Raw genomic sequence first — 26,716 nt, 5'->3', positions numbered from 1 at the left:
GGCATCTGTCCCATGACATTTGGCACTTCAGTGTATCTTAAAGGCTCATACATATGGCACGTTCAGTGCATATATTAACACTGAGGCCTTTTACACCTAAGAAAATTGTTTTTATGCTTTTCCTAAAGTTAATATTTATGCATAGTAGCAGGAGGCACAGTATAACTAAAAAGTGGATGTTGTTTTTTCGTCTGCCTCAGCGTCATTGTTGCCAAATATCGCTGCAACTGCCGGTAGTTTGGGAACAAAAATGTTGAAACTAAAGTCCCTTTATGACTTGACAGTTCTATGAACCTGGGTAGTTTGACAGTCTATCAATTTCCCAGTACTCCACAGAGACTTGCAGTGATGTCATCACTGATAAATTGTAAAGTCATTACTTGCTTCTAATGCTATTGGACCCCTCTGCTGTGTTTGGCCACTCGCTTCTGATAAAAACACTGTTTCGTCCTCTCCTGGCTCCCATCCTACTTGTCAAACCACTCCTTCAGTATTTGTTTCTCTGTGTAGGCCACGCAGCTCAGCTCTACTCTTCTCTGTATATATCATTTATTTACACTCTAGTGGAGTGGGTGCTGTATGAGATGTACCTGTTATATTTTGGGCTTTCTACACCGCAGCGGAGAGAAAAGGTGCTCCCCAATCCCAACACAATAATTATTTATTTTTATTACCAGTTATTTATATAGCGCACACATATTCTGCAGCGCTGTACACGTGACATGAGAGAGAGTATTTTGGCCATTCACATCAGTCCCTGCCCCAGTGGAGCTTACAACCTATATTCCCTACCACATGCGCACACACACACACAGTAGGGTTCATTTGTGTGGGGAACCAATTAACCTACCAGTATATTTTTGGAGTGTGGGAGGAAACCGGAGTACCCGGAGGAAGCCCACGCAAGCACAGGGAGAATACACAGTTAGGGCCATGGTGGGGTTTGAACCCATGACCTCATTGCTGTGAGGCAGTAACGCTAACCATTACACCGTCTGTGCTGCCCGATAATTACATAAATAGTAAAATATTATGTACTTTATTAAGCAGGAACTCTTATGCATGAATGAAAGCAATATTAATTTTTGCACAGTATCAATATATGATGCGGTCAAAATGCCAATGGTCGGGAAGCCATAAGACTAAATCCCAGCGTCTAAATCCCTTACTGCTGGGGGCATAATATGGGGGCACTACAGGGGCCTTACTACTGGGGGCATAAGATGGGGGCACTACAGGGGGTATTACAGGGGCCTTACTACTCGAGGCACTATAGGGTCTTTACTATTGGGGGCATCATATGGGGGCATTACAGGGGCCTTACTACTGGGGCCACTACAGGGGGCTTACTTCTGGGGGCATAATATGGGGGCACTACAGGGGTCATTACTACTTCATGATGTCACTCCCATAGTTCCAAGGAGCGCGTGCCGTGGATGGACCGGGGTTTAGGGTAAGTATTGTTTTTTTTGTGTGTATGTCGATGTGCGGCAGAGGGGTGGGCCTTACTACTGATGGCATAATATGGGGGCACTACAGGGGCCTTACTACTGGGAGCATAATATGGGGGCACTATAGGGGGCATTACAGGGGCCTTACTACTGGAGGCATAATATGGGGGCACTACAGGGGCCTTACTACTGGGGGCATAATATGGGGGCACTATAGGGGGCATTACAGGGGCCTTACTACTGGAGGCATAATATGGGGGCACTGTAGGGGGCAATACAGGGGCACTACAGGGGCCTTACTATTGGAGGCATAATATGGGGGCACTACAGGGGCCTTACTACTGGGGACATCATATGGGGGCACTACAAGGGCCCTTCAAGGGGCATTACTACTGGGGCATTACTTTTAGGGTCATTATTACCAGGGGGTATTACTTTTAGGGTAATTATGACCAGGGGGCATTATTACTGGGGGCACTGCATAAGGGGCACCATTACAGTGGGCATTTAGTGTTTTAGGGGAACTACTGTGGACATTGTTTAAGACCTAAGTTAGGGGGGCTAACCCTAACCTCCCCCATGTGCCTTAACCCTATACACACGGCTGTCTGCTGCGGCGCCCGGCGTCACTTCGATCGGGACGCCGGTCGCCGGTCTTCCGGCGTCGGTAAAATGACAGGCGTCCACATTTAGACACCTGTTATTCAACCCTTGCTGGGATTAAGTAGTCTGGAAGCCGGCGGTCCGCATTTAGACCGTCGGTTTCCAGACTACATCCCGTGCTATTTCACAGACCTGTTCCAGGCGAACATTCCTCAGGTGCTGTGATTGGACACCTCTTCTCCATTGCCATCAATCAGCTGGGCACTGTAGCCACGCCCCCAGCTCTGCTCTACAGCTGGGGAAAGCTGAACTGTAAACCTGCCTTTTACTCTGATGGACAGGTGGGGAGACTGTCCTTGGTTAGTTGCTCCGCCCGGGCACTGCCTTCAGCTCCACCCCACACAGTGCCCAGCATTCTGATGCAGCCAGTCATCAGCCGCATCCTGGCAGCGCGGTTCGGCTCCTTCAGAGGCACCTCACCAACGCATACCTCCCAACATGACCCTCTCCAGGAAGGACACAGTTGGTGTGAGTCTTTGAATTTTGAACTGTACTGCATCACCACCTCTTACCAGGGAAGTCCAGGACCAGAGCATGGTGTCCCTCCTGGAGAGTCTCATGTTGGGAGGTATGCCAATGGCCGGTGAGTCCCCTCTTAACCCCTCCTGTTGTGCCCCCGAATGTTCAACTGCCGAGAGTCCCTGCTAACTGGCGCATGGGGTTCAGGCTCTCTAACCGTGTGTCAGCTCCTGAAGCCGGCTACAGTCCTCCCCCCTGGCACCAGCGTCATACATGAAATATATACATATATGGGGTGGCTGTCAGTCTTCTTAAATCAAACAGAGCCGCTCCTATGTAGGACATAAAGCACTCCCCTATGCAGTACTTAGCTTTCATATTGCGATTTCGTTCAGTGTCGGGCTCCCTCCCTCATCCCCGAACATGCTACAACCTGACAATATCATCAGGTTGGACAGGAGGTTCGGGCGATGAACGACAACGGCCAATGGGAGTGCGCATTTGTCGTTATCGTTTAGGGGACAGAAACTGAACAATATTTTGGACAACTGAACGATAACATTATCGTTCAGTCGGCCAAAATATCGCTGCGTGTGTACGCACCTTTACACGTGCAGTTGTCGGATTTTTAATATGCAAAGGAAGATTCTCTCGTTACCATAATGTAGTGAGCAGACTAGGGATGGACATCGGAAGCCCGGCATCGCATAGTTGCCGGGCTTCCGCCATCAAATCATGCGATGGCAGCTAGACATCGCATCGCAACAATTCAATACTACCGCAATGGTTGTAGTACCGCCCGAAAAGGGGCGGGACCTGTGGGAAAGTGTGCTATGCAGAGCAGAGGTGTACACTCCCCATCCACAGCCAGCCATTGGAAACTGCATCCGATGGCTGGCAACCATCGAATTTCCGGTATTCAATGGAAAAAAGTACTTCAATCGAATCGGGAACATCGATGGTTGCTAAACATCGGCTTCAGATATCCATCCCTAGAGCAGACTGCCGCAGCCAGGTGCAAATGTGGGCACGATTGCGTCTGACTCAGACTGATCTCCTATGTAAGTTTATAACTGATGAAACGGTCTAAATAAATATTTTTTAAAAAATTCTAATTAACACACAGGACAATGAATGCAGTATTAAACGCACCGCGGTACAAAAGAACGCAAAGGACCGATTGACTATCATATTGCCACGTTTTATTGCATACAGTAAAAAGTTCACAGGTCATGGTGAGTTACAGTTTTATGGTCCTTCTCATCATTATCACTACACAGCAGTCCCACCAGACAGCCATCGGCAACTTACTAAAAATGTGAGAAAACAAACACATAAAAAATGAAGGTTTGTGTACAACTCCGATAGTGGGGCACCTGCACAGGACGTGCTCGCTGTGCCCCCAGAGCCTAAGCCTTTTTGACATGCTGCGGCCGTTTGTGGGCGCGGTGTGGAAAGAGCAAGCCTATGTTCCGGAAAACGTGGGCGTCTCATTTACTGGGAGTGCGGAGGCCAGGGTCTGCGTCTTCCGCTGTAGACTTCCTGGCCTCGGCTACGGAGCTGAGAGGGGCAATCTCTGTAACCTCAGGGTCACTCAGATGGATGATGGTCTCTCACAGGTGATGCAATACTGCGTCTTAGGATCTGCAATGTCGCCAGACGTCTCCTGCTCCATCAGCATATTAATTGTACGGTACTGCACAGGAGCTACCCTGCGACTGTGCAATATAGTATAACTAAATCAGATCTAAAGTCCTTTCACTTGCCAACATGTACATATCCACTCAGATGTGCAAATGCATGGCTTAGCCTCCATGGATGTATACATGGTACAGTATTCAAATATTTGCAAGTGACTTCACCTGCTGCACCCTAAAGCTTTACCTAGATCCAATGGCAATTTCAACACATAAAAAAAAATATATTATACATATAAACATTACACAAAATATTCAGACAACATAAAACAAAACCCAGCAACTTAATATTTAGGCAGATCTTCGGAAATACTGTCAAAAAGTGTAATTTTTCACTTAAAAGTGCAAGTTATGCTTTAGGTTCGCTAAAACAAAATTGAAACTGATAATAAAATAAAATGTACTGATCTGTGAGCTGACTGGCTTGTAAAACACGTAATAAAACGCGTAAACAGCCAATTAAAATTTGTAGAAAAAATAATCAATGGCGCCGTTCCCACCATTGGGTACTAAAGAAAAAAACTTTAGACCGCAACACAAGTTAGGTCTCATGAGTTCCGGTTTATGGACAGTCACCTGGCTTGTATTGGAAATAGCACAGAGCATGCAAAACACACCGCTAAAGTGCATGTTAGTGATCATGTGTTTTCACCTATTTCCCCAGCGCATGGGTGTGAATGAGCCCTCAGGATAAAGTGCGACGTCAGGTCAATATTTCATCTCGTCAGGTCAGTCCTATACAGACGCTAGTAATTCGAGCCATTTCTGGTAAAAGGTCCTTTTAAAGCACAGACAAAGAAAAATACAAATATAAATCTAAATACCATCACATTATTGCCGTTACTGTACCATAGTAAATGTAGTGTAGCAACATTTTAAAATAAGTAAAAAAAAACATAGATTATAAACACTCAGAACAAGTCAATATATAGAATGCTGTATTTACAAGGAGAAAAAAAAAGTTGTGGAATATTGTATATTACTGTAATAGCCTAACTTGTGTATTGCTGAAGCAACTGTCCTCCAGAATCCAATCTCTACGGTTAGAGCTCAGAGTGTCGTTTCTATGTGCAATTGTTCACATACGGGAGCCGTCGCCAGTTCCTGGGCACACAGACCAGCCCGATTGGCACTGCTGACCATTATGACTTTGCAGGTAAGAAACACTGGTCTAGATCAAACCAGGTTTGACTTGATTTTCAAGAGAAAGCAGCCGAGCCATTCACTAGAAACCAGTGAACAGATGGGCTGCACTTTGTGGCTCATGCCTCCATGATGATGGGCTACTGTCTCATGAATATTGATCCCGCTTGCAAAATGGCTGCCTTTACAGTGTACAAAAGGTGGGATATTGCCATTAGATGGCCTAGGTCAGGGGTCTTCAACCTTGGCCCTCCAGCTGCTGTGGAACTACACATCCCAGCATACACTGCCGCCTTTTTTTATATAACAGCATGCTAAAACTATGGCAGTGCATTCTGGGATGTGTAGTTCCATGGTTGAAGACACCTGGCCTAGGTAATCAATTGCTAGGGGTGGGGGGCCAAAAAAACCCCCACTAGATGACAGACATTCAATTGACCCATGGCGCCTCCCAAATGGAGCCAACAGTTTTTTACATGTGAAGAGATAGAGGGGGTGTCTGCTGACACCTGCTCTATGTCAGGTGAATGTGGCGCTGGGCTATGATGTCACATTTTTGCGCCACAATCCTAGTCAGAAGAGGAAGAAACAGTAGGGGGTGTCCATTACTGCTAAAACACTTTCATAAAATTGTATTATGACTACATTTAATATGCTGACTTGATCATACATTCCAAATGTAAAAAAAAAAAAAAATCTACCCACTAATATTTAATATATTGGTTACTTTAAGCCCTGAAGAAGTAACCAGTGGAAATGTAAGCAAATATGCAGTTGTGTAATTACATTCTTCTACCAGGCTGCAATCACAGCTGGCAGGAAGAGCTGGGATTTATAGTTCCACAGCAGCTGGCGAGCCACAGCTTGTCTAGCAATAGTTTAAGGGTTAAACCTATCAATAAGTGCTTCTTTTTTTGTGTTTTGGGGCATATTGTATTTAAAAAAAAAAAAAAATACAAGATAGGTTGTCTGAGTGTTATAAACCCTTTATAAAAGAGAAGGGGGACAGGGATCCCCCATTCCCTTTCCAAAAATTCATTTTGATTGCAAAACAGTTATGGAAGAGATCTGTCAAGTTTGTAGTACACATTATCCTCCCTTTATTTCCAAGATGTACGAGAGTCATTCAACTATCCCTAGATCAACACAAGTGGTATAAATGTTGTGTCTTTAAATGGAGCAGAGTCATCGATACCAGACCCACGTGATACGTGACAAGCGCAGTCTACAAACAGCAGCTTAAACTCCGCTATATCTCCAAATGTACAGAAATCTGCCGGTAACCTGTCTACTAATCTACAACAATCATATATAAAAAGTGCATTGGTGTGAACATGTACATAATGTTTGTGGTGAAAGTGCTCTGTAACAGGGGAAACACAGCATCCCCTATATATAGGTTAAGACACGGTGGAAATGTTTTACTGCTAAAACTCTATATAAAACAGTCCACTCCCAAACCAAAGCTCAATAAACAATGCGAGAACAGAAAACAGCTACACATACAAAAAAAAATATAAAAACATATAGATTACACAATGTAACACATCCAAAAACAACTTCACTTTCAGGATCATATGTGTTTTCTGATATTGAGAGATCGCAGTTTGCTGAAATGTTTCTCCTGCCACATTGCCTGGCCCGAAACTATTTCATCTATCACACCGGACTGGTCGGTGCTTCATAGGTCGAGGAAATGGGCAACGTTTGTTGGTATAAAGTGAAGGCCTTATTAAAGAGGTAGCGAGACGGGTAGTGCATTAGAAGTTCGAAGGATGTAGTGCTGAGAACAGAGCAGTTTTACGGTAATAATAACAAACAGAAGCGGACCACCTCCAGAAGTTTCCATTTAAGATACTGATGTATTAAGATAGACGTGTGACATTCACGTGGGCCCAAATTCATTCAAGCCGTTCTTGTAAAAAATATCCTCTCCAATACAGCTTCTCGGAGGCAGAACCGCTGAATTCACTGTCCCCCGACCTCTTCCTACATTTTCGACCTAGGTCAATGTATTCAGAAGCACGATCTTTGTTCAAGTTGTCTCGTAAAATGGTATTACGTGAGCAATTGCCACGGTCAACCCTGCCATTTCCACAAGCTGATAGCAGTGGCTAATAGTCATTTGAGAAATATACAATATTTACAGGTTGCGTTCAGCCACGAAAGTGTCCCATTCAGCCCATGGAGTTAATGTAGCAGGTTCAGAACCGGAACAAATTGATGAAGTCTTGTGGGGATAGAGAGGTCAGGCAACTCTCTGGATTGTTGGCTGTGCAGGGGTGCTCCGTGCCCTAGGGCGAGAATTCAAGGGTTAGGCTTTGGTAAGAGACCAGGGAGGGAAAAAATAAATAAAGCATAAGCAGTGTTGTGTTGGCAATAACTTTTATAGCCAGCAGGTGTCACTCTTGCTACTGAAAGAAAATTTCAATTGTGTTTATTTATACAAGGGGGTAACGTTCCATTATGCCACCATTAATACACTGTCCCAGAAGATATTACCAGTTATTAAGCTGCCTATGATGGAGCAAGGCTGCAACACTTCATTACATTCCAAAGATGATCATTTCAAATGTTGCATTTTGAGTGCAGTAACACGGTTTCAACAAAATAACAAATACCACAGTAAAATTCCCCATAGCATCCATTAGTTAGTCCTGACTGCCTGCCACATTGTATTGGAAGGACTATGAATGGGATCAGGAAGTGAGGACAGGTAAGAATTTCCGTCACTGCCCCTTTCAAACTCACATGTAAGCTCACAAGTACATAGGTAAAAGGGAAGCATAGGTTTGTAACCTAGAAGGCAGCAGAAACAGTACCTACAGTTACCAGAAATCTAATTTAAATGGCTCATATGCATAAAAAAATAAAGTGTGGGGTAATTTTGGATTATAAAGACATATTACTATCCTTGTTTTAAGATTGGGATCCGGTCACAATCCCGATAGTCAGGATGCTGGCGATTAGAATGCTGGTGTCAGAATCCCGACGTTGAGCACTGGGGTTAGGGGGGAGTGTTGGGCACTAAGGGGGGGGGGGAGGATTATGTTCAGGGTGCAGGGGGAGGTTAGGTTTAGGCACTAGGGAGGTAGGGTTAGGATACCGAACAACAGCTGTCGGAATCCCAACTCTGTCGGGATCCAGAGCACCGGCATCCCATACCAAACAAACAAAATCTTATGCCCATGGACACAGTATAGACCCACAGGTACAATTCGCTTCTCACCTTCCAGGACAAAATGTGACAATGTCGGCAGAACTGTAATGTATCTCCGTACTGTTCTCTTCTGGGGTAACAGCGAATCAGTTTGAAATACATTTTCTTCCAGTCCAGCTGCCCCTTATCGGACAGGATAAGCCTTTTGCGAATCTAAAAATTAGACAGCAAAATAAATAAACTATTTCATGTAGAAGTTATTTGACAACTGCAGCCTCTATTCACTTTGTAATTATATAGTTATTGTGCCCAGAAAAACCAAGACCAACATGGGCCAAGGGTCATTCTTTTAAAAGGTGGCCTTTCAGTTCAGATCGGAAACTGGCCCTGCCACTAGAGGGCAGGAATTGGAGGGTGAAGTATATAATAAAATATATATGTCAAAGCAGAAATAGACAAAGGACCCTATTCATTACGGATTGCAACTGCGATCGCGGCTTCGATTACACACGCAGTCTTACTTTACACACATCCGTAATGTTTAGCAAGACTGTGGGAGAAAAAAAAAAAAATTGATATTTAAAAAAAAAAAAAAAAAAAAGTCTGTTAGTAAATGTGTGATTTAGCCCCTGAACCATAATATATATTTTTTTTAATCGATTGAAATTGATCTTTTTTAAATTTACCCCTAAAATGTTTCCACATAGTAGATTTTCAGAAAACGCCTCTAATTTGGTGTGGGCCTGTTTTTGCACCTCAGCAGTTTGCAACCTCTCAAATCATCAGTTTTTGGAAGCCATCCCAGGATGAGCATTTATGGCGAACACAGCATGAACTTTTTAAGTTTTAAGACACTGCCTGATGGAGCACTAATGAGAACACAGTGTACAGAGGAGCCCTCACAATGGGCTGCAGAAAGAATACAGACCCTTTGTAAGAGCTAGAGGAATGCTGTGAAAAGCAGACAATGTTTTCTCGTGCACCCGGGGTGTACGGTTACCTGACGTTCTGTAAAGTGATAGTGACAGAGTTCTTTCCACAGCAGACGGTCTTCGCTGAGGACCTGCAAATCCGAGGACACTTGGCCCAAGCACACGATGTCCCTCCCATCTGCTAACCTCTGCATAATGTTCAGTTGCAGACACAAGGGCAGATCCGTTAAGGTTGTTCCCTTAACAGCGGGCTAAAGATAGAAGACACAACGCGTTGAGCTCAGGGGAATTCAGAGAGGTGCACACAATGAGACTGGAGACCATTTTTCAGATTTCCAGCATAATACAATTAAAGCACCACAATAAGAGCAGTGCAGGATTTGCTTTATGCTGGGTACACACTAAACAGATATCTGCAGATGACGGTTGTTTCTACACACTGTACAACCATCATCTGTGTTCTGTGTGTTGGAGGGGGCGGGTCCTGCTGGCCGGGGGCGTGTCGCACTCCCCTCTCCACGGCTGTTGCTGCAAGTACACACACAGCACAATGCTCCAATATATCTGCCAGTGTGTACCCAGCTTTATGTTGCTTTTAAAGTTGGGACAGACACACACAAGATATTGCTAACTATAAAACATTGATATATTAATAATATGTATCTTCTAACTATATAGAGTACAGGCAAAAAAATAATAATAAAGATCTAGCAACACACACACACACACACACACACACTTTGGATCTGACGGGGTTGCATCTTACCCTGGTGATCTGGATGTTGTTCAGCTGCTGCTGCCAGTCGACAATGGTCTCCATTCGGTAAACCCAGAAGTTAATGTTCCCCACCAGGACAGACTTTCCCACCCCTTGGACCAGTGTACACAGGGACGAATACAGGGTCTGCAGCAATTCCTTGATCAGACGAATGTTCTGCTGATCTTCAAGGACTGCGAGGACAGAAAGTAAAACAGACCCTGGGTTATAGCACTCGCTAACACGAACTGTACCTGTCTCGCATGCAGCCAAATGAGAGCACAGTCCACTAACGCGCTAGGAACAGGTGACATCAACGAGGTAGGAGGCACATTGCCTGATGGCTCGATGAGGTCACTAGCTACAAATGAGTGGGCAGGCAGCTGGAACAGTTTAAATATTACATGCAAGTTGCTTTATATATAGAGATGAAAGGGGAATTGCCCCAATATAAGAAGGGATATTCTGTCTTAAGAGAAACGGTATAGGAAGGTCACACCTTGGAGAGTGTTGCTGTAGGCCAGAGTTACACAATGTCCTACATGTCTCTTCACTTGTCCATTCACCCCCCCTTACAAAACGTGGACACTGAGCCAGAGCCGTATTATTCCTGGCAGCACAAGAACATCTAAATCGTTTAAGGTGACTGTTTATTTATAATCCAAGTTCAATTTTGTTTTAACCCAAATTTTGGGCCTTTGAATCCCCACGACCAAAAAACATCCTAAACACAAAACATTGGTGCAGAAAAATATCCACATCCAGGGGGTAACAGGGAGGGAAGACGGCAGATGATGTACCTTTCTGAACAACCTTTTCCAATATGTTCATGTAATTTTTCTGGGCGATGCCGCTTAGAGACGTGAGCTGGGACTTCGCGATCAGTTCCAGGAGCTGAGGAGAGAACATTGCAATTAAAGAATTTATTGGGAAATGCGGTAACCAGCAGCGAGCACAAATGCACCCTGTACTGCTGCAAATTATTTTATTATTTAATGCACACCGGCCCGGGAGAGCAGAGATAACAGCTGAGCGAGTGGACGCAATGTTGTGTCACATGGGAAATGGTTTCTTTATTGACCAACTGGCAGCTCCGTCCTCTGTGGTCACACCTGCGCCCATCACTCACCCTCCGGCCCGACACGGGACTTGTCCCAAACATCAGAGCATCGTGACTCAGAGGGTAATCACCTTCCATTCCACCGCACGAGCCAGCACAAGTGCACCCACCAGGGGGCCTCAAACAGAAGGAGGACACCAAGGTCAGCTGTGTATAATCACCAGCTCTCTCTCCTGCTACTCAGCACCTTAAGGTTGGGTCTGCCAATGGACTGCAAAGAGCCATAGTTCAGCATATGCGTTTCCTGATCTAACAAGCCCCAGAAGGAAAACGTAACAGCTTATGTATTTGAAATAGGCCACCCAGGATTATAAATGACAAACTTAGTCATGTTCCCTGCAGTGACTCCGCAATCACACAGGCAGTCACATTCCTGCAGGGATTCAAGTTACAGGTTGTCAGCGACCGGTTAATCTAGATCATGTGACTGGAGCTGCAGAACGCAGCCACCTGTTGTATAATCGATTGACAAGACTCTGAGCAATGCGCCGTTCAAAGTCTTAAGCCATGTAATATCATCTATTCATGTTTCTCTACACCGCGCCGGCATATTGCGGTGCGCTTTACAACGTAGCAAGATATAGATCACAAAACTAAATAGGTTCCGCACAGATGCCCCACTTAGATGTCCCCACTTTGCAAATGCAGTCTGTAGATTCAATACATGGGCTAAGGAATAAAAGTCTGGCGGATATTTCAATAGGGCGACTAATTGCACAAAATGGTTATAAGGTTATTTCATTAAATGCCCATATGACGGGATTGCAGTTTTTTATTTTTTGGGGGGGGGCTGGGGAAGGGATATGTACCCTTATTGCCGACGTGGCCCGAGAAACAGCACTTAAATGTGCAAAATAAAAAGATAAAATATGTAACTCAAAAAACGTTTGAGTGAAAAAAAAAAAAAAAAACACTTTGAAACGGACGGAACTTGAGAGTCTGTATTATACATTTCTCATCACAATACACGCATGATCTGCCAGTTACTATTTTACATAAACATGTAAGTAATTATATTTCAATGGAAAAAAATAAAAAATAAATAAAATAAAAATCTGACACCTTGCTACAACAAAACAGTTATGTGCAGAATACGTCCAGGGTTTGATTAGATTTTGGAATAGCCGGTGATTTATTCAAGCAAGTGAACTTGGGGAAATGTTGATGGATTCCTGTTGGCGTACAGATTAATGATGTGGATCATGTACAAGTTCTCATGGCCAGGAGTGTATTGATCAGCTCAGCTACATTGCATCACCTGCCATTAGTCTGGCAAGCCAAGTGCTCCAGGAGGTTTGCAAACATTCACAGACACCAGATGTTTTCCCCAAGTGCCATGGATGGAGGAGAGGGGGATCCAGCATCCTCACTTACTATGCCTTATAGCTGAAATAAAGGGCCTGATTCAGCGCAGCATGCAATGCAGATTTTCACGTAGTTGAGCGATTTATTTCTACTGCGCGAAACTTTAAAAACTCAAGAGGCGCATGCATTACGCCGAACGTAGGCACAAGAGGGCTGTTGCGATCGGATTGTTATCAAGTGAAACCTAATAGAAATATTGGGGTATCCACAGCCCACTATCTCTCCTTACGGGACTACGACTGGGCTCAAACGTTGCAATGCCACCACAGTCAAGTCATTCCCAGCAGTCAGCCGATGGTCCCCCGAAGACAAGAGGGCATCCTGGGAAACAGCTCGGAGGGGCCTTTTTGGGGACCCTGACAATCCTGCAGGCAGATGACTGATCTCTGTATGTTGGGTCGGTCACATGCTGGCCTTACTCATAGGTCCCCATGTGATGACCCCATGTCCAATTTGCAATCTACAAGTAAGCCACATGGAAACAGGGAGAGCAGACCCTGCACGGCCAGTGTAACTCATTTGCGTCCAAAGGCCTCGCAGGCCGTTTTTGAGAGCGGCCTCATTTGCATCCAGTGTAGACAGCATATTAAATAGCTGGGTTTTGTTTTTTTAAAGGTGAATATTCTTTTATTCTGCATTCTTCATGGTCTGCAGGCACATTGACTTTCTTCCCACTAATAGCAGATAAATTCCTTTCATGGAACAAAAGTTCTGTATATAAAAGCAAGACGGACAAGAAGGCTTAGTCCTCCTTATTCCAGGTTATTGCAATATAAAGTGGCCCATGTGAGGATGACATCACCACGGCTGATTCACCTTGGATTGCACTCATGTGCCACGTGGAGCAGAGAGGATCCTTCCCTCCACTCTGAGTCACTTAGGCTTCATAGACTCTATAACATGTCCATAATAATGTACCAGAGTTAGCGTAACCCGGCGTTTATATGTCACATACACTGGATGAGCCAGCCACACGGCAGCATTGCACTCCAGCGCTCCATCCTCAGTGGTACATGTGCACTTTGGCGGTATCCAGAAAGTCGATAGGTTCTGAATCTTGTCTTGACATGGACGTTAGGTCGACATGTAAAGTGTCAACATTTACAAGTGTCTATGGCCCTCATTCAGAGCCGTACGCTCTGAGCAGAGCGCACGCTCTGAATGAGGGCCGCCCTCCATAAAAATGGAGCGTCCTCCTGGACGCTCGTATAGCTGTAGGTCACCACCCACAGCCTATACGAGCGTGCAGTTTTAATGGCCGCGATGGTCGTGACCATCGCGACCATCGAAACTGCGAGCCAGAGCCTGCGGTTGAGGTTTTCAACCGCAAGCCCCGGAGTGATTTTGGCTCTATCAGAGCCAAAATCACTCCCACTGACATCACTAGTGATGTCAGTGGGCCGGCTTCTGACGGGAGGCGTTCCCGTGGGAACGCCCCCATCAGGGAGGCACGCCCCCGGCACGCCCACCAAAGGGGGCGTGCTGTCAATCAACATCGACAGCACGCCCCCTTTGATCAGACACAACGAGCGAAGGACTTTCCTTCGCTCATCGCGTCTGGCGCATGCGCACGACGGAGCTCCCTCCATCGTGCGCATGCTCAGTGCAGACCATCGACCCACTTGCGAGCGGACAGCCGCTTGCGAGTGGGTCTGAATCAGGGCCTATGTTCCTAATGTTGACATTTAAATGGTCAACACCAGAATGTTTTATTTTTAGGTTTAGGGTCAGGTTAAAATATGCAAAAAGTCGACATTTTGATCATGTCGACATTTGTAAATTTCATTGTTTTCTCGAAAGCCAAAGACCATGTTGACATTCAGAACAAGCGCTACTCAGGAATGCTTTCTTCCAGTATAGATGCTTCCTTCTGATTTGCAGACAGTACTGTGCACCAACAGTTCGCAGCACAGGTTGCAAAGTACAATAAAAAAAAAAAAAAAAAAAGTTTCCTTCCCAGCCAATAAAAGTAATAATTTATAAACCACAGAAAAGCTTACGATCCCACTGTGCGATTTAAATTATTGGTACATCTAGGAGGTAATTTACTAGTAAAGTGTACATGTGCACTAACCGGGCAACTTGTAAATAATCCTCATGTACTCCATCTGATGTTCGTATTATTAGGACGTTGGAAGACAGATTTCCCCCCCCTTCCCTCCCGGGCTGAACATTCTTTAGGGGGAAGATCATCTTGGTTAGCACAAGTTCCTTACAGATTTCTCAAGAGGACTTTGCTCTCAAGGGATGCGTTCAGCAAGGCTGCGAATAGAGGACAGCGCAAGAGAAGAAACGCGGCCTGGAGTATCCCATCAGGATATAGTTAATGGGACACATCGCTGCCATGCAGCGCGGATTACAGCTCATGTTAGCAGGGCTGCCAGCAATGTACGGTATTCTTGGTTTGAAATGAATACAAAAAGCGTCTGGTTGTCCTGTGTGATTACACAGATGCTGCCAGGATGGCAAAACGGCAGCTGCAAATTACATTTTATTCTGGCTTGCCAACCAAGACCAAGGTAAATATTATGGAGAAAAGTGCCAGAGCAAGAGAGCTTTCGTTCCTGTCCTGTGATCAGGACTCACTGGCAACCGCTGCTAGAACAGGCATTAGGAGGCCTATTTATTAAAGGTATTTTTGTGGTTAATCCTCATAACAGCCATTTTCTCAGGATTGCTACAATATAATATATAAGCAATGGGGCAAACTACCCATCAATGTACTGCAGCTCCCTCTATTTTAGTTGCAAAAGTAGTACCCAGTGCTTGATATGGGTACTGCAAAAATTGGCTATATGCCAAGCTCTAAAAAAAAAAAAAAAAAAAAAAAAATAGATTTTCAGACCTTGTGCCCGACGGACGACGGATTTATAGGCTGGCTGGTACCCCTTCACCAGATAGCAGCACATGCACAGAAGGCAATATGGCTCCAAACCCATTCCATGTAAGCTATCAATGTACGATTTACTCTTTGCCAGGATGGGTCTTATAGGAGCTACTGTCCCGGTAAGAGAAATTTGCAGCAATATGCATCATTAAGGAAAAAAATTACAGTTACAGGGGGAATTTTATTATGGTTGATAAATCTGCCCCTGGGTATTTTAAAGTGTCCATTATACTGTAATCAATGACAACACCGCAGGGCAGAATTCCTGATATGAAACTTGGGGTCTAAAGGATGACCTAAAAAAACAAACAAACAAAAAAAAAAACACAGTAACATACAACTCCACCTAATGCTCAACTGACCCCTATCGCGCCCCTAGATAATATCCTGGTGGTTTAGAACACAAAAATAAATAAAATCAGGCTATAGCCAAATATTATAGTGCAGGAAACATAACGACATACCAAAGTACTTGCTGTAAATAAAATAAATAAAAAGAAAGCAACAAAACAAAGCCTATCCGCCTTTCCTGACCTATAAATTGTATTAGATAGATACTCACTCTTGCAACGTAGTTGAATCTCCGAGAGTCCAAGATGGCAGTGGAAAAATCCAAGCGGTTGAAGGCCTCACCAAGGGTGCAATAGCCATGGCGCTGGGGGTGTAAAGAGGGTTAGGATTACTTTTATGAACAGAATGTACAGTTAAAAGGGGGAACTCCTCCTATAAAGAAATCCAGGAAGACTTGCTCATTGCCATTGGCCTAGGTGGGTAGGTCAACAAATCTGCTGGATAGATATAAATGGTATCTAATGCACATAACTATCTTACAGTATCTGTTAGTGTATCCAATAGCAATAAAAATACACAAATCTACCTGAATGTTAGGATTCTCTAAAGGTGGGGGATCTCCTTAAATAGTTTTTCTTTGGTACGCAGGAGCAGACACATTCTAGGGCTTATTCATTAGCACTGGTCCATAGCAACCAATCAGCTTTTATCTTTACAGTGCATGTAGACACAAACCAAAAGCTTGATTTGTTGTTAGGCATAAGAGCCCATCTGCAATATTTGCAGAACTCGTTAGTAAAAAGCTCAATGTCAGAGTTGCACTACACAGTAGATTCACAGAACAGCCATCTTGGTCTGAGCTCTCATTAGCAAAAGAAATCTTATGTGGGATCTTTGCACCTTGGCACCTCTTACTCTTAGGAACACTGCTACAATGGTATAGTAGATCTGTGACGTGTGGTGAGGTAAATGGCTGGGGAGGCGCTGGCTAGTATCAGAGCCAGATTTACACATACATATAAAAACCAGAGGGTACATGTGGGCATTATACAAATGTGCAGCAGGATATAGTGCTGGAAATTTGGTGTGTTATGATCAGGGATATGCAGAAAAGGTAGACAGGGGAGGCAGTGCCTCACCTGCCATACACATTTTACTCCAGCATTTGGACTATAAAATTTATTAGAATAATACAAAGAAGATTTATAATATTTTCTTTACATTTTTCTTATAGTCAAAATTGTGGAGTATACCCAAGTATGACAGGAGAGGCTCTGCCTCACCTGACCGCACATCACTGGTAGATCTACTGGTTAGCAGGACTGCTTACAAAAATGTAACCTTGTACAAAAGGTTCTCACCTCTTTGGTGCTTCCCTTGTGCACATAGATCCACTTTTCCTGGTGACAGTCTGTAAAGACAAGAATTGTTAGAGGCAATAGTTTCACACGGACAGAAACATTTCCAACACGTTTGTCTTTTACCAGCTCACGGTCACCAATGAAATTATAACTAATATGCAAATATTATAACCGGACAGCACAGATTACAGCACTAGGATACCTTTCATAGTCTCACACGGACTCGGCAGCCTCCACTGTATTTAAGGATCTCCATTCCCTTACCATGTCATAAAAACCCATTACACAGATTGTAAGATACACCGGGGTGGGGGTGGCTATGCCAGTCACATTAGCCCAGTAAAGCAGACGCCAAGGAACAGTGGATGGTTTTATGTAATTTACTAATGAGAACTGTATACAAGCTTGCCAAGTGTGACATGAACGCATTAGGAGCAGGGGGGGGGGGTAGATGTAGGAAGCAGTAAAAAGTGTGGAGAAGTGTGCCAGTGGAGAAGTTGCCCGTGGCAACCTACCAATCATTTTATAGAATGTATTTGACAAATGCAACCACAAAGCGGATTGGTTGCCATGGGCAACTTCTCCACTCTTTTCACTGCTTCATACATCTACCCCAGGGTTACATTTCTGGCTATAGATTGCGGATTTCTGCTCAGTGGCATACTGCAGCACAGAAGATTTACCTGGGCACAAGGCAAGTATAGTATGTACGGCCGTCATATTATAAATGAGACGTTCTTACCATGGCAAGATAAGGAGGGAATAGCTCTTCCCCTCCAGGCTCTGTAGAATGTGAAGTCTTAAAAACAGAGTTTGCGATAAAAAAATAAAAATAAAAAATAAATCCCAATATGCAGTGTTGCACTAAACAGCAGGCTGATAGCTGTTATACAGTTCTATGTCGGGCTGAGCTACCAATAGATCAAAACCACAATATTCCCAGTTTGGCTATAACGGGTTCAATCCAATTACTTGCGAAGGTTGCAATGTGCCATTGCTACGGTATTTAAACGCCGGCAACGGCAGCGCATCTCGCACCCTTCGCTGCCTGACCAGAGCCTAGACTCGCATAATTTTGCTCTCAGCCCTATGCGAAACCAGGCTGCTGTAAGGTGCGGCCATTGCCGCGACAACTCGCACCCACGGGATCAGTGCGTGCAATTGGATTGACCCCAAAAAGAGATGGGTGGAGTTTTTGTATTAATAAAATAAATTATATTATATAAATATATATCACTTACATTGTGTCTTTGCATTGTTGTTTAGAAAGTCCTTCTTTCTCTTCTTTGCAGCGATATCGTAATTCAAATTATTGAAGAGATTCTCCTTATTGTTCTCCACGATGCAGTAGCTGTAAGTGGTACAGGATAAGAAATACAACATGAAACTGAAAGTACACGCAATATGTAGGGGTATGATAGGAATTACCACCGGCCGCATCCAGACAACGCCAAATCCCGACAGCGGCAGCCCGGCAAGGGTGAAGATCCCGATTGTCCCTAAGGTAAGTATTGCTAACCTAATCCCCCCCACAGTGCCTAACCCAACCCCCCCCCCCTCCCCCGGGGGTGCCTAACCCTAACCTCCCCCCGGGGGTGCCTAACCCTAACCCCCCCCATCCTCTAGCCTAACCCTAAACTTCCGGGGGGGGGTGCCTAACCCTGCGTTCCCCCGGGAACCCTAAACATAACCCTTCCATCACCCCCCCCCCCGCCTGCGGCTCTCGGCGCCCGGCTTACCTTCGTTCGGTATGCCGGGCGTTGGTCTTCCGGCGTATGGTTAACGTCAGGCGCCTAGTTTAACGCCTGTCATTAGTACCACGCCGGGATTAGAGAGTCTGGAAGCCGGCGGCCAGCTTTTAGACAGTCGGCTTCCAGACTACATCCCACATGTAGGGATTTCACTTGATTTTCAGGGAGATACCCCAGAATCCGCTAGAACAGCGCCTCTCAGTGGCAGTTACCATTAAGAAACAGAACATTTCAATGCAGCATCTCAAATACATTTAGCAAACAACAACAAAAAATACACTTTGTTTTTAATATTTTGTGCATTTAAAACATATTTTGAGATGAATTTGGCGATATAAAAGTATAGTTCTATATTTTAGCAGCTAGTTGTATGAAAATACAATTGAACGACCCCTCCATGGTTAGGAGACCTCCCTGCAGAATGGTGGCAATGGTGTATTTTTGTGTGTTGGTGTTTTGCTTCACTAGCGCGGAATGACTTCTAGCAAGGGCAACAATTAATGTGTAGCTGCACTGAGGCAAGTCACAACATGTCAGATCATTATACACCATATATACACAGGAACACCGGCTTTCTGTATCAGTAACATCTTGGAAACGTTCCCAACTTCTGAAACAATCTGCTGCCCCTAAGTAGGAGATTTGTAGGACCATTAATAAGGCAGGTGCTGAGGTTTAAAGGAGTATCTATGTTAGGAATGCCAACTATGGGACAATGGTCATTTAATAGGTGTGTATGTGGGATAGGGAATAGGGACAGTTTTCCAAACCTTGATAAAACAAAGTGGTAAACATGAATTTGACAAAATGGTTTAAAAGTTACTTAAACCTTTAACAATTACGCCCCTCAAGATCCTAGCTTGAGTCGCGTCCCAGGATTGGCTCATTTGTACACTGGGACACTGTTTTGGGGGTTCTATTTACTAACCGCCGGTGATAACTAAGGTTTCCTACCACCGCAGCGATCGTAAATCTTGTCTCGTGCCAATGTACCAATAAAATATGGCCGGGGACAGTGGCATAAAAGCTCATCGGCGATGCTGGCTGTCAGCGATAAGGGTGCTGTCACCACTTCGCCAGTCTCTCCGCCTGCATGTCCCACATGTGCATGGATTGGAGAGCCCGTATCGGCCCCTATATATTTTATACAAGATTCTTATATACGGTTTGCTATAGGATTTGTTAGAGTTTCCTCTTTGACGGGCAGAGATCATCCTACAACTATTTGTAAATGAATTTAAAAAAAGAAAAAAAAAAAAGAAGATTCTCTAAATTTTACATTTTGTACTTAGTAATTTGGGCCGCATCTGTCATGGTATATGGCAAGTACAGCAAGCAGAAGGTTTGTAAACATCCTATAAGGTCACCATGAGCCAAGAGCCTCTTTTTACAGGTGTTTTTTTTTTTTTTTAATGGTCAGTGCACCTATTGCATTTATGCAGCAAAATAGGGTACACGAGGACAGGCAGGAGGTGACACGGGTAGCATTAGGACAACCCGTAGCCAATCAGAGCATTACATAAATATTTCAACATGGCCCAGGGGCGTATTAAGAGAGGAGGGGACCAGCTGTACAGGCTCAGTCCGAGGCCCCCTCCTCCCTACCCGGAGGCCAGCAGCGCACTGAGTGCAGCAGTAGACCTTGGGTACTAGTCTGTGCGCAGGTCACTGGAGAAATGGCATGACAGCCAGTTTCCCTGTGATTTTTCTAGTGCGCATGCGCAAAACGCGGGTGATTTGTGCAGCGAGGCTACCGCTGATGCGGGACTTCAGACAGGTAAGCACTAAAAATGTAGGTGCAGGGTGTGGGCCCCCTCTGGACCCAGAGGCCTGTGTGCACCGCACACCCATTATAGATAGGCCCCTGACACAGCCAACTCCTGTGTATACTAGTTTAGAAGTGGGAGAGGGTTAGGCCTACACGAAGCCAATCCAGTCACCAAAATATTCACAGCAGCACAGAGTAGTGATTTAAGTCTCCCGTCACACTGGTGATATAAGAATGTGTAATCTAGAGATGTGCGGTTCGATTCTCCAGAAATCCGAATACACCCAAACTTCGTGAATCCGGGTAAATCTGAGTCGCGGTTCTGATCTTTTCGTGGTTTGGATTTTAAATCCGAAATTCGGGGTTTGGATTGCATAAATTACATGATTTTAGCGTTTTTTTCAAAACTTCATCTAACTTTTTTTTTTTTTTTTTAAATCCACATCCAAAACCAAAACCCTTGAGGGTGGTTTTGCCAAACCAAAACACGAAGATGAATCCAGATCCAAAACCAAAAACACAGGGGTCAGCGCATATCTCTAGTGTAAACATAAATGCGTATTACAGCCGACGCGTACCAGCCGCCTACAGACAACAAAAGCAGCTATTTTGTGGCTTGAACAAATACTCAATAGAATGCTGCCTGTACATTCACCAGGTACTAGTGACATCACTGAGTTATGGGCATGAGATCAACCGTCAGCAAAACAAAGCTGGCAGTCAGTAAAAAACAAAAAACAAAGAAAACCTTTAGTCAGATGTTTGCCGAACAATAGAAAATAAATAAATAATAAAAAAATTATATATATATATATATAATAAAAAGAACATTGGCCATCTGTATATCTTAAAATGGTTAGAAAAGATATTTTCTTGCAGTGCCGCCCCTGGATACTTTCTGTTTTAGGCCTATGGAACCGACATGCTCACAATTGGTTAAGGCCACAAAACACGCAGCTGCCTAAATTATGTGAAGGGGACATGGAAATGTTAATGGTGCCAGGTTTTTGCTTTGCTCAAGAGCTGGAATAAGGCGTCAGGAGTATTTGTGCCACGTTCGGAAAGAGCCAACATCTGAAAGCCTGCCCCCGTGGGTGAATGGTTCCTCTGTTATGCAAAATGTTGCCCAACAATAGCTTAGTAATCCAGCAAATGAACAGTAATATGGCAGCGGCAGATGTACATGTGAGAGATACACGTCTGCCACACAGAGTGCACCTTCCGTAGCATGTACAGGCTGGCCCATGAACTCAGCGGTGCGGTCAGGCTGCTGTCCCTGGTGTTGAAATGGTTTAACCCTCCACTAGAAACAGGCCCATATAGCTCCAGGAGGCAGGGGCACACTATCACACCGCAGGGGGGGGGGGCACCTTCTGTTACGGTTTGATAAACAGAATGTGCGTCAGCATCAGTCTCCATAGGTTATATCTATTGTTCTAAGGGCCCCCACAGCAGTGCACAATGGATAAACAAATTATAATATATGTGGCCATTAAATAAATGTAATGATAACACTGAGGTGAAAAAAAAAACAGAAACAAAAAATAAAACCAATACAACCAGTAAATAATTTAATACGCATTTTCCAGGGGTGGATTATCTGAGCCAACTAATAAATACAGAAGTGAATGGAAATTTATGGACACTAATGCACACGCACTGTTATGTTACCTATAGCAACCAGTTCACTCTCATGGTCATTGGTAGAATGGAATAATAGGATGCCTATGCCCCACTCTTCACAAATGTTCCTCATTCATTTGCTGTAATCTAAAGGTCTCAAATGTTATTATAGAATTTAAGATTTCAGAGTAAAATCATCCCCTACCATAGACGTCTCAGGGTTACATGGCCTTAGGGGATCTGCATGAATGTGGCATCATGTGTGCACCTGATCCAGCACAGGCATGCAAGACAGTGGGCCTAGGGTGTCCCTTCCAGAGTAGGGGACCAGGAGCACAAGCCCCTTAAATCAGCTCTGCCAACTTGTAGAGGGTTTTCGCAGCTGCTGGACAGTGCCACCTGTAGACCGGCACCCAAGCAAGGAAAGGGGTGAGGTGGGGATTTGGAATCACTCCATTCCTGGACAGCGCCACCTGTAGACCAGAGCCTAAGTGGGGGAGGTAGAATCATCGAGTCCAGACAGCGCGACCTGTAGGCTGGCACCCAGGGGAAAGATAGCACCACCACTGCTGGACAGCGCCACTTGTAGACTGGCACCCAGGGAAAAAATAGCATCACCACTGCTGGACAGCGCCACCTGTAGACTGGCACCCAGGGGCAAGCAACATTAACCTGTACACCCTGTATAACAATTTAAGCAGTTGACAGTAATAGAGGGGGATGAGGCTAAATAATTATAGAGATCATTTGTTTCTGGTAAGGTTATAACGATAATGCTTTAACACAGTTTCTCAAACTCTGTCCTCAGGACCCCCAAACAGTGCATGTTTTCCAGGTCTCCTCACAGAATTACAGGTGCAATTATCATCTCAGTCTGTGGATCTTTTAAAATGTGTCAGTGAGTAATGAGTACACCTGTGCAGCTGCTGGGTGACCTGTGTGGGGACAGAGTCTGAGAACCTCTGCTTTAGCAATATCCAGACAATGAAAATAATAACAGGCTTTTCAGAATTATTATTATCTGTGCAGTTTGTCCCACAGGAGCAGCTGACGGTCTGTTTCAGGAACTTCATGGAAAAGAAGAGTACAAAAAAAATATTCAGCCCTATATATGGCACTGCAACCATGTGCTCATCTTTATAACACTGGCGTATAGCTGGTTCATGTGGGCTAATATAATCCATATCAGACAAAGGCATAAACCTTTCAGAGATCTGTAAGCAGTCATGGGGACCCCTATGTCCAGTTTTAGGACAGGACAGAGGCACAATATGCCTGGATTAAGTGTTAAAAACAGTTTTATTAAAATTGCAGTAAAAAAGGTTACTATATTTGTAGATTTATTGTGTTGGGGTCTGCAGTTGGGGGCTCCAACTTGACAATGAAAGCTTGTTCCGTACGCCAGGGCACATTATCAATGTAAACATTAATTACAATAAATCACCTCTTGTATTATAAATGTCCTGGGGCCATTTTCAGCAATTCTTTGACACATTATGCTTTTCCAAACACCATCAAGAGATCCATCACTAATACAATGGGGGGGGGAGCCACAAAGGAAACTTTATTCTATAAATAGAATACTTTGTTCAGCCAGAAAGACACGAATCTCAGGAGAACGAGGACTAAACACTTTCCCTCCAGCTCTTTGTTCTAGTCTCAAGTGAAACAAATAACTTATAGCTAGGAAAAGACAGATAACAGTTGGTATTGGTAACACCATTAGTGTGCACCTCTCGTATTAGTACAATACAGACTATATTATCTATTCCTATTTAACGTATGAAGCTGCAAAATATTTCTGTGATGCTGCACAATTGAGAAATGGAAACAAACATATAATTACTAATAGATTTATGTTGGATGGGGGGGGGGGGGGGTGACATTATACATAGCCAGTATACAGTACATGCAGTGCAATATCCTGTAAATTACCTGTGCCACACAGTATATACAGTGCAAGATACATAAGCACATAGTATATACAGTGCAATATGTATAGACTCACAATATATATAGACACAGTATATACAGTACACATTATAAGCACACAGTATATACAGTGCAAAATGTATAGCACGATATGTATAGACACAGTATATACAGTACAATGCAGTATACAACATAAGCACACAGTATATACAGTGCAATCAGTAGCGGCTCCAAGCACAGGCAAGCTGGTCAGACGCCCGAAGAGCTACTGTTTCCGAAGGGTGCAGGAAATGCCCACCACCCACTCGGTGGTATAGGACATATTTAAGCACAGGGGGGAGGGAGCGGAGGAAAGAAGGGGCGGCAACACAGGATGGCGCTGGGCGCAGCGCTGCCTAACGCCGGCCCTGAGTGCAATATATATATATATATATATATATATATATATATATATATATATATATACACACACACACACTATGTATAGACACAGCATATACAGTGCATTATACATAGCCACACAGTATATACAGTACACTATACATAGATAGCCACACAGTATGTACAGTACAATGCACTATACATAGACAGCCACACGGTATGATACATTGCAGTAGGCATAACCAATACAGTGTAATATGCATAGCCACGCAGTACAATAGCAGCTGCCAGGAATTTGGGGCAATGCCATCCAGCCCGTGATCTTCTGCAAGCCCTGACATATTCCAGGACCTCAGCCAGAGACGAGTGTAGTAGCACCCCCTACAGGCAGGTTAGGGTTATTACAGATCACATGCTTTCCTAACAGCAACAACAACAAGCTGCTCACATCACAGTGTCACACAGGCCGAGGGAAACTGGATCTCCAGAAGGCTCCATGGCTCTGTTTACATCGTCTTATTAGAAAGCTTCACACAGGAAGCAGCCTAGGATAGCAGAGATGCTGCATCACAGCCTGTGCTAGTATCTGTGCATCACCCCCCAGGCACTCAGGGGAGCCACAAATTCCACCATGCACTGCAATCTGGCACTTGTAGTTCCACAACTGCTGGGGTGCCATAGATAAAACCTGCCTCTCACGTTTCAAAATGCATTTAATCCAAAATAATGTTACACTTCCATGTATTACTGTAACTAGGCAGCGCAATGATACAGGATGCCCCAACTGCTGCAGTGCCACATCAGGTCAGACACTGCGGACAATCCCCGGGGTTACAGAACAAAGCTGCCACTAAAACAGATTATTGTCTGTTTAGATTGTAAATTCATCGGGATCTCAATGCTTGCATGGTAGAATGCACTTACAAATGTACTGTTTTGTGGAGCTAAGTGTCTTCTGGCATTCATAGTGTATACATATATAATCTGATGTTATTTGTATATTGCTCCTTATTCTCAGCCTCTACCAGATGGGGGATAAGGAGGCAGCAACAGGTTTGATGATTAGCATTGTGCATTATACAGAAGTCACTGATATCACTATTATTATTATCACTGGGGGCAGAACTCACCTTTTGATGTCACTGACAAAGTTACTGTGTTCTTTAAGGAATCTCTTCCAGCCGTCCTGAGTCTTCACCCAGTTCTGCCCGGGGGATCTCCAGTCCTGTCCTAGGAAAGGCATGATCTCTGAGCTATTGTCCTGCTCGCTGCGCTGTTGTCAGTCCTGGCAATGTTGTTTCTCTGCTGCTCTCAGCCTGTGCTCTGCTATTTATATCCCAGGCTTTGTTGCCGGAAGTCCCCGGGCCGGCCCCTGTCTGCTGCTGACATGTGGCTGCTGCTGTGTTTACACCGAGGCTTTGTTATTGCAAAACTGGAAACTCAATAGCAATAGCAACAGCTGCAGCAGCTCTGTCACATTGTAGCCTTGTACCCTCCCCTCCTCCCGTTCTCCTTCATTCACTGACACATTGTATCATTGCCTCCCCTCCCCTGCCACACTGTATCATAGTAACCCCCTCCCCTGCCACACTGTATCATAGTATCCCCCCTTCCACACTGTCTTATTGTACCCCCTAACCCTGCCACACTGTATCATAGTACCCCCCTCCCCTGCCACACTGTATCATAGTATCCCCTTACCCTGCCATACTGTATTATTGTACCCCCTAACCCTGCCACACTGTATCATAGTATCCCATTACCCTGCCACACTGTATTATTGTACCCCCTTACCCTGCCACACTGTATCATGGTATCCCATTACCCTGCCATACTGTATTATTGTACCCCCTAACCCTGCCACACTGTATTACTGTACTCCCTAACCCTGCCACACTGTATCATAGTATCCCCTTACCCTGCCACATTGTATCATTGTACCCCCTTACCCTGCCACACTGTATCATTGTATACC

At 44.5% G+C, this 26,716-nt stretch overlaps 1 protein-coding gene across 1 annotated transcript; it reads right to left on the bottom strand.

Annotated features, from left to right (window-relative positions):
- Positions 1 to 3,753: 3,753 nt before the first annotated feature.
- On the bottom strand, positions 3,754 to 26,056 carry FBXO32 (F-box protein 32). The gene is made up of 9 exons (XM_088453112.1): positions 25,872 to 26,056; positions 18,528 to 18,637; positions 17,287 to 17,336; positions 16,197 to 16,289; positions 11,063 to 11,156; positions 10,272 to 10,456; positions 9,574 to 9,756; positions 8,643 to 8,786; positions 3,754 to 7,707 (listed from the first exon to the last, which is right to left on the bottom strand). The coding sequence occupies exons 1-9, from the start codon at positions 25,982 to 25,984 to the stop codon at positions 7,618 to 7,620; spliced, it is 1,062 nt and encodes a 353-aa protein (XP_088309238.1). The 5' UTR covers positions 25,985 to 26,056; the 3' UTR covers positions 3,754 to 7,617.
- Between the last annotated feature and the right edge of the window lie 660 nt (positions 26,057 to 26,716).

This window comes from Taudactylus pleione, unplaced genomic scaffold (genome assembly GCF_031769625.1).
Source record: "Taudactylus pleione unplaced genomic scaffold, aTauple2 ptg000571l, whole genome shotgun sequence".
Classification (NCBI taxonomy): Eukaryota; Metazoa; Chordata; class Amphibia; order Anura; family Myobatrachidae; genus Taudactylus; species Taudactylus pleione.
This window is presented reverse-complemented; position numbering and strand designations above follow the sequence as displayed.

Excerpts from the sequence above, each read along its gene's own strand:
- FBXO32 (XM_088453112.1), bottom strand. The coding sequence starts at position 25,984 with ATGCCTTTCCTAGGACAGGACTGGAGATCCCCCGGGCAGAACTGGGTG. Across the intron at positions 10,457-11,062 it reads GGAAAAGGTTGTTCAGAAAG|TCCTTGAAGATCAGCAGAAC; the intron begins GTACATCATCTG and ends CTGTCCTCGCAG. Across the intron at positions 8,787-9,573 it reads ATCACTTTACAGAACGTCAG|ATTCGCAAAAGGCTTATCCT; the intron begins GTAACCGTACAC and ends TCTAATTTTTAG.